At 47.4% G+C, this 8,759-nt stretch overlaps 1 protein-coding gene across 1 annotated transcript in view; it reads left to right on the forward strand.

Moving 5' to 3' along the window:
• Positions 1–252: 252 nt before the first annotated feature.
• Positions 253–8,759, forward strand: part of LOC104994547 (tripartite motif-containing protein 26) — an 18,218-nt gene continuing 9,711 nt past the window's right edge. The window contains exons 1-2 of the mRNA XM_010848174.1: positions 253–381; positions 8,179–8,570. Coding sequence (XP_010846476.1) covers positions 8,229–8,570 — 342 coding nt within the window. The 5' untranslated portion in view covers positions 253–381; positions 8,179–8,228. The remainder of the gene's footprint in view (positions 382–8,178; positions 8,571–8,759) is intronic.

Here is an 8,759-nt window from a genome sequence, read left to right on the forward strand (position 1 = left end):
TTCGCCTTCTTCCACCCTGCAGAGCAGGTGCGCGCACCACGCGCCAAACTCAATACAGCAGCCGCTAAACCTAGGCTTTGCACCATTTCAGTTTCGGTTTCTCTGACTCTGCAGTCCCACCCTCCGCGACGGCCTGGGGATTTGCCCAGTGATCAGTGACGTAAGGGAGCTAAGGCTCCCATTGGGAGGCGGAGTTCAGCAGCGACCAATCCGGGTGCGGGTCCGGGGGGAAATCTCGGTGGAGGGCTCCAGAAAGCCGGGAGATTACCGGGCGGGGACGCGCGGTCGCCCTGGGCGCAGGCGGTGGAGCTCGACCCGGAACTGACCGCTGCGGGAAAGATCGACCCCAGCTCGGGATTCGCGGCCCGGAGCTGGGGACCGGTGAGTAGGGGGTGCCCGGTGAGAAAGTCTGCAGAGCAGCAGTCACACACGCGCCCCGGGGTCCGAGCGGCCGAACGTGGCCGCGCGGGCAGAATGGGGCCGGGCTGTCTGGCGCGCTCGGAAGAAGGGTGAAGTTCGCGCCGTCCTCCCTGCCGGCCTAATCCTCCTGCTTGGCTTGGGCCTCCATTCGCTCTCTCCTCGTGGGTCTTCCTCGCTTTCTCGTGTCCAGCTCGGGCACCCATCCATTCTTGTCTCCAGATGACGGTCTCGTTTCTTGGAGCCGTGTAAACTGCCAGTCTGGCCCCAGGACCAAAGTCATGGTGTTTTTTGTTTTGTTTTGTTTTGTTTTTTAATTGGTCAGAATAAACCGGTTTAGCCACGTATACCTGGAGCTTTGCATTCACTCCTTCCTCTGGCCCATTAGTTCAGCATTTTCCCTGCTGCTTTTCACCCTTAGAAAAGTGAGTAAATTTATCTTTGTGGAGCAAATGAGAAGCAAACACCTCCAAATTCCCAGTACATTATAGAGTTTGGCACTACGACCGTTTGTGCGCGCTTCCCGAGAATGATACTGGTTCATTCAACAACAAATATCAATGTCAGGGACCCTGAGCTAAAAATCAAGATTCTTAGAGTTACCCCTGTCCCAAGTTTAAAAGAATCAACTGTTTAAAAAATTGACTTTATTTTGTACCTCAAATTGTAATTCCGTTTTTTTTTTTAATAGACTTTATTTTTTAGAACAGTTTTAGATTTATAGAAAAATTGGGAAGCTAGTACAGAGTTCCCAGTACCCCCAAACCTTTCCCCCATTCATTTATCAATATCTTACATTAATAGGGAACATTTCTTAATGATTAGTGAACCTGTACTGATACATTATTATTGGCCAGCATACATACAGAATTCACATTTTCATAGTTTTTACCTAAGTACTTTTTTTGTCTCATCATTCTACCCAAGTTACCATATTCTAATTAGTTCTCATTATGCTCCCCTTGGCTGTGGCAGTTTCTCAAACTTTTTTTATAATCTTGAGGGTTTGGAAAATACTCCTTATATATATTATATTATGTTATATTATAGGCTGCCCCTAAGACTGGCTTACGGGTTCTTGGGAGGAAGACCACAGAGGTAGATTGCCATTTTCATCACTTCACATCAAGGGAACATGCTTTATGACTTGATGCTGGTCTTGACTACCTGGCTGAGGCAGTGCTTGTCAGGCTTCTCCATTGTAAACTTTCTCCTCCCCCCTCCCCCACTCCTCCCTGCCATACTGTACTCTTTGGAGAGTAGTCAGACCCTGTGCAGAGGAGTGGGGAGTGTGCTCCACCCTCCTTAAGGGCAACTCTGTACCTGTGTTATTTGCAATTCTTCTGCATGAGAGATTTGTCTCTTTTGCCTTATTTATTAAGTTATTCATTTATTCTTATCAGTGTGGACTCATGGATATTTATTTTATACTCAGGGTTATAATCCAGTACTACTTCATTTTGTTGCAACTTTAGCCACTGGGAGCTCTTTTCGGTTGGCTCCTGTGCTCCTTTCTAGGATGTATTTTTATAGCGTATTTTGCTGTTGAGAACACTTTTCACTTGTGTGACCTCGCATGAAGTCAGCTTGGCAAACTTGACATTATTCTTTCTCGTTAAGCGGTAAGGAAACTGAGGAGCAGAATGTGGCTTCTTAGATGTCACTTCCCCCAAAGTGGGGAGGGAGTGACAGGCTGGGCTCAGACTGCTGCAGAAGACCCTGCGACTGCAGTGGAGAGCCCATAGTTGGAATCGAGGCTTCTTGGGGTGACTTCAGACTGGGCTCTGAATAGAAAAAGACATGGAGAATGGGAAGAAATTAATTTTGAAAAGCAAAGGCTTATTGGCTGGCATCCAGAATGAAGGACTCTGCCTGCAATGCGGGAGACCCGGATTCGATCCCTGGGTCAGAAAGATCCCTTGGAAAAGGAAATGGCAACCCACTCCAGTATTCTTGCTTAGATAATTCCATGGACAGAGGAACCTGGTGGGCTACAGTCCATGGGGTAGCAAAGAGTTGGACACTACTGAGCAAGTAACACTCACTCACTCAGAGTGAGTTCAAATTCGCCAGGTTGGTAGAAGTTTAGTGACCCTCCCCACCCCCCCACTCCCAAACTATATGCTTGAAGAGAGGAAATCTGGACCAGGAGTGTCTAATCTGAGGGGAGCCCTTGGAGCCTCCTGCTGAAATGAGATTGCAAAGTGGGAAGGGGAATGTGTTGACGGGAGAATGAAGAAGATATGGGACTCTGGAATCATAGGATAACATTTAGCCTCACAAACATTTACAGACTTTGTGTCTAATATTGAAGATATGGAAAGATCAGTGAGACATGACCCTTGGGTTCACATCCTGCTTGGGAGAAAGATGGGTAAAAATATCAATTAGGAAGCAGTGTGACTGTAGCTATAATAACAGCGTCTGTAGGAGCTTCCTGAGGGAGGGAATTCATTCAGCTCAGAGGTGGGATGGTCACTGGTAGGACCACAGATACTGGGGCATATCTAATTCAGGCTTTCAAGGATGAGCTGGAGCTGACAAACTCATGTACAGGAGCATGGGGTGGGGAGTAGGGGTGGTGAAGAAGGGGCTGTCTTTCTGGCTCACTGTCTCTAACATTAGGCTGAAGCAGGATTCAGGCCTGGTCGGTAAGTGGGGCCCAGATTATAGGGGGCCTGCGTGTCCTGCAGTACAGCTTTGACCTCAGGAATTTTGAAGCAGGAGGGTGACAAGATGAATTGCACATGCTGGATGACCCTGGCAGCATTTTATACAAGATAAACGCTACGTTTCATCAAATCTAAGATGTCATCCATTGTTTTATGTTTCACATAGAAAAAGCCTTTTGCCAGTTATATTGTGGCATGTCAGTGACCACATTTTAAAGATGTAAAGGTGTGATGACATAGGTGTCTCAACTTTGATGTAAAGTAGTAACTCCCTAGCTGGTGGCTTAGGGCCCTCCTGCCTCTGGAGGTTGAATAAGACTGTCTCCACCTCACTAACCCATAGTTGTTGATTTCACTGACTCCGTTTATGATCTTGAAAAAACTAAATTTGTTAAACTGGCTTTTTCCTGCCTAATGGCCAGTTGTCAAAACGAAAGAAACCAATTGGTGACTCTTGATCTCAGCAGTGACTTTATGTTGCACAGTAAAAATGCTGGTGTCTCCAGTTTTACCTGGTTCCATGGAATCACAGCCAGCTTCCGGTTTATTGAAGGGACAGAGGACCTGTCCACCCTGAGCAGAGGTGAATGGCCTCTGGTAGAAGGTAGTTCATGAAATGACTTCCTCAGGTTTCAGAATTCTCATTTGGGTAAAGGGAGTAGGGTGGACCGTGCCATTGTGAAGACTTTTTCTGGCTCTTATTTCTATGGTTCTGTCCTTCCGAGAGCCAGGAATGGCAAGGAGAGTGATAGTTTTACCCCTTATTGTGGACGTCTGTCGAGATCATCAGGCTATGCTGAAGGCACAAGTGATAGAAAGGGCAGAATCACAGGGGAGCGTGATAAGCTAGGGAGGGGTTTGCCAGAGGGTCAGTTTTGCGTTGGCTCTAAAGGGCTGGCTATGAGGTGTGAGTGGGTGTTCAGGTCCACCCGCTCTCGTACAGGAACCGCACTGCCTGTCGAATGTGAGGAGAGGGTGCTTTCACTCAGCATCAGCAGTAACACGTGCCCCTTCTGTCAGCACACTCCTGTTTACAAAGCCCTTCCACTGAGATGACCTCATCGGCGCCTCCTGACAAAGGAGCTGGTATTAGGGCCAGTTGTGCAGCTTGCCTGGGCGAACAAGGGAGTGTAGTGGACTGGGCCAAGGCGTCAGCACCAGACACTGCATCCTTGCCACGTGCTGTTGGGCAGGTTGCTTCCCTCCGTGAACCTCAGTTTCCTGAGAAGAGTATCCTGAGCATGAAATAACATGAGGTGCGTAAATGGCCGGTAAAGTGGATCCTACAGAAATACTGTCACCAAGACATTGTCAGTCACCAGGCTGTTGAACCTAAACCCGAACCTGGATTCAACCCAAGGTTTACACCTTGGATCTTACATGTTTTCAGCAATGCCAGAGTAAGCTGTCTTCAATATTTGTTATGCATTTGTGATGGAGCCTATATAATGAAGCAATGGGATTGAACATAGAAATGTACCGTGTTTCTTTTATTAGTTTCAGCAGACTGTCAAACAAATGCATATGCAATTAGCATTGCCTTCCAGTCCTCTGAATTTGATCGTTTGTTCAGCACCTGTGTCTTGAGCTTCTACTAGTGTCAGACACAAACATCTCTCTATTGTGATTTCCAGGGTCTTTAGTAGTTACAGACCCTTGTACAGATTATTTTAAGAAGGATGGAAAATTCTAGCCCCTCACTTCAGAATTTTTCAGATTTTTATTTTTTCTTGTTGAACTATTTAAAAGTAAGTTGTAGTGGTATTATATTATACATGTGCATGAGTGCTCAGTCGTCCAGTCATGTCCAATTCTTTGTGACCCCATGGATTGATTGTAGGCCACTAGGCTCCTCTGTCCATGGAATTTTTCAGGCAAGAATACTGAAGTGGGTTGCCATTTCCTACTCCAGGGGATCTTCCTGACCCAGGGATCGAACCCGCATCTCTTACATCTCCTGTATCGGCAAAGTTCTTGGCGGGTTCTTTACCACTAGCAACACCTGGAAAGCCCCTGTGCACTCCTAAATCCTGTAGCATGCATAGCCTAAAAATACGGACATTCTCATACATAACTTTAATAAATGCCATTAAAAATCAATAATAATTTCTCAATATGATCCGAAACCCAGTCTTTAGTCAAGTTTCTCCTAATTGTCCCCAAAGTGTTTTATAACTTTTTAAAAAAGCCAAGATCCAATCAAAGTTTTTGCATTTGGTTGTTATTTCCCTTTAGTCTATTTATATCAAGAACAATCCTGCTTTATTTTTCATAGCTTGACTTTTTAGAAGACCATGCCAGTTGTCTTGGGGAATGTCTCATGTTCTCGATTTATCTGATTATTTCCTGATGATGTGGTTTATAGCTCATCTCTGTCCTTTGTATTTTTGGTAAACTGAAAGTTAGGTCGAAAGATTTGATTCATTCTCGTCAAACACTTTTGGCAGGGCTACTGCAAAGGTGACATTTTACAATTCCTGTGGCTCCACACTGAGAAACATATGCCAGTCTGTCCCTTTATTGGCGATGCTGGATTTGGTCACTGGCTGAAGCCATCACCAGATCTCCCTTAGCAAGCTACATTAGGGAGTAACCCACTGGGCGGTACCTTGGCACCATGGTACCATCCTGTCCCCTGGTACCCTTCATCTCATGGTTTTAGCATCAGATGATGATCCTTGTCTTATATAGTGGGGGTTGCAAGATGATGTTTTTCTAATTCTATTATCCCTCCTACACTTTTTCACTGGTGTTCTTCCATAATCCCTGGACAGGTTTGTTCGTCTAGTACATATGCGATCATTCATATAATGTTGGGGGTTTAAAGATGCATCAAAGTCCAGCATGGAGCCTGGGTTAAGAATCCCTGCTCCAAGTGATGAGGGTATCAGGTTTTGTGTGGAGTGGGAGCCATAGCTAAGCTCTTCATAGTCATTTGCAACAGAATTAATTTCCTAGCCCTAAAGATAAACACATGCCATTCCCCATTACCACAAAAGAAACAAATAACCTCAACCTTTGAACTTCCAAGCCCCTAGCAAAGTGATTGCTGAAGGGCTCCAGTGCCCACAGGAATCACCAACACTGCCGCCCACCGGTCCCAACCTTGTGTTGGGACGACAGACGATGAGATGGCTGGATGGCATCACCAACTTGATGGATGTGAGTTTGAGCAAGCCCTAGGAGTTGGTGATGGACAGGGAAGCCTGGCGTGCTGCAGCCCATGAGGTCGCAGAGAGTCAGACATGACTGAGCAACTGAACTGAACCTTGTGTTACATTTCCAAGTGCTGGGTTAGGCTCACTTCCTCAACAGACAAACCAGGGAGTTGCACCAGGCAATTCCTAGACTTTATACCATCCTTATTAACATTCTAAAAACTTTATTACCTGCATTTACCAGTTAAATTCTTATAATCATTTCATTTGAGCTTTGTAGGTACAGGTCTTTTCCACACCTGTTACATCTCTTAAAGTCACGCATTTCTAAATCTGTTGGAGCTTCTGGTTGGAGTTCATTGTCAGTAGTAAAATAATCCCTTACATTTGTACAGTACTTTCACTTTATAAAGCACTTTTTATATACTGCTGTGTTAGATCCTCAAGTAGACTTTGTATTCCTGTGTTGTTTTCTCTTTGGGGCTTTATTTCTAGCTCATTCGTGTCAGTACGTGAAAGAAATTGAAGGCCACTGAACTCTGTTGTAATGAACTTTCATGTACATAATAAGTAATCAGATTGATTTGCCTGTGGTTCCAAGAGCTTCGTTCCAGCCTGGCAGTTACCTGTGTGCCCTGTCTGCTGGCTGTCTTCCCAGAGACTGCTCCGGTGGCCTACCATGGGTCTCTCCACAAGACTTTAATTCTGGAGCCCATGTGTCACCGTGGCGTTTCATCCACTTCCTCTCTTGCTGCCACTTTAAATTTCCACTCTTGCTTTTCTTGTGCTTTGAATACGCACTGGATTTGGGAGCCAAGGGTTCTGGATTCTCTTCTAGATTCCCCCTCAATACCACGCTTATGCCTAATACTTCTAGCATAATTCTTTTACTCAATCCATGTAGAAACCCCTTGAAGGTAAGTATGACTCTCCCCATTTTATGGATGGATAAACTGAGGCTCAGAGTACTTAAATGAGTTTTCTCTTGTCACACCGTGTAAGGGCAGGAGGCAGCTGTTGGTTTAGGTGTGCTGAGGCTCCTAACCTCAGACAGGAGGTGCACCAAGGCTGCAGAGGTAAACAGAACTAAAGTCCTCTGTGCTCAACTTCTTTGCTCCCTCTGAGGGCCACGCTCTCATCCGTACATCCCTGTCAGAGCCACCTGAAGGTTCCTCCCACGTTGGTTTCAGTCACCCTTGTTAGCAGTAGGGCGACCAGGCCAGCTGCATGGAGGGGCACAGCTGAGACCAAGTCCATTGTGGCCTGGCAGTGCTCTGCCAGCAGACTGCGTAGGTAGGGACCAACTCTCTAGGGCAAGTGAACCCAGTCAAAAACTCACACAGCCCAAGGAAACATCTATAAAGGAGGACACCTGAACTCAACCTCTTGATGCTCCTTGAGTCTTAGTAAAGAACCTCAGGGTACTTAGTCTTTGCAACCTGAAGTCTGCAGGGCAAACAAAGGAGTCTCTTGACTCTGTCAAGGCCCCTCATGAACAGCTGTGCAGCCCATGCACTGCACAACTCAGGGAGCACGGTGCACATAGTAGGTGTTGTGGATTTGTATATTATGACAGTTCAGCAGGTAGTTATCTGGTGTCTTGTTCTCATAATCGGTGCATTAGAGCAATTTTCCAGCAGATGGAAGGAAAGGGTCTGGAGATAGGAGTGTGTTCCCAAGAGTACGGCATGGGCTGGTACCTGCACTGCTCTCCCTTCTTCCCAGCTACACACTCTGGGCCTCAAGTTTCCTCATCTGTAAAATGAGGGCATTGGACTTGAGGATCAGTAAGGTCCTTTCCCTCTGATTCTGGGGGAGCCTCATAGGAGCTGCAATTGACTGGTCGATTGCTTGGGCACGCAGCCCCATGTGAGGCTGCCACTCCTGCCCCTCTGCTGGGCCTGCTGTTGACTCCGTGTCTGGTCCCCAAGGAGGAGAAGTCCCAGCCGGTGAACAGGGGCCCCTCTGAGTTCGGGATACCATGGCTGCATCGGCACCGCTGCGGAGTCTGGAAGAGGAGGTGACCTGCTCCATCTGCCTCGATTACCTGCGGGACCCAGTGACCATTGACTGTGGCCACGTCTTCTGCCGCAGCTGTACCACTGACATCCGCTCCATCTCAGGGGGCCGCCCCGTCTGCCCCCTGTGCAAGAAGCCTTTTAAGAAGGAGAATATCCGGCCAGTGTGGCAGCTGGCCAGCCTGGTGGAGAACATTGAGCGGCTGAAGGTGGACAGGGGCCGGCAGCCGGGGGAGGCGGCCCAGGAGCAGGCGGACGTGAGGCTGTGCGAGCGGCACCGGGAGAAGCTGCACTACTACTGCGAGGACGACGGCAAGCTGCTGTGTGTCATGTGCCGGGAGTCCCGGGAGCACAGGCCGCACTCGGCCGTCCTGGTGGAGAAGGCGGCCCAGCCCCACAGGGAAAAAATCCTGAACCACCTGAGTACCCTAAGGAGAGACAGAGACAAAATTCAGGGCTTTTCAGGCCAAGGGCGAAGCTGATATCCTGGCTGC

The sequence above is a fragment of the Bison bison genome, unplaced genomic scaffold (genome assembly GCF_000754665.1).
Source record: "Bison bison bison isolate TAMUID 2011002044 unplaced genomic scaffold, Bison_UMD1.0 scf7180017864260, whole genome shotgun sequence".
Lineage (NCBI taxonomy): Eukaryota > Metazoa > Chordata > Mammalia > Artiodactyla > Bovidae > Bison > Bison bison.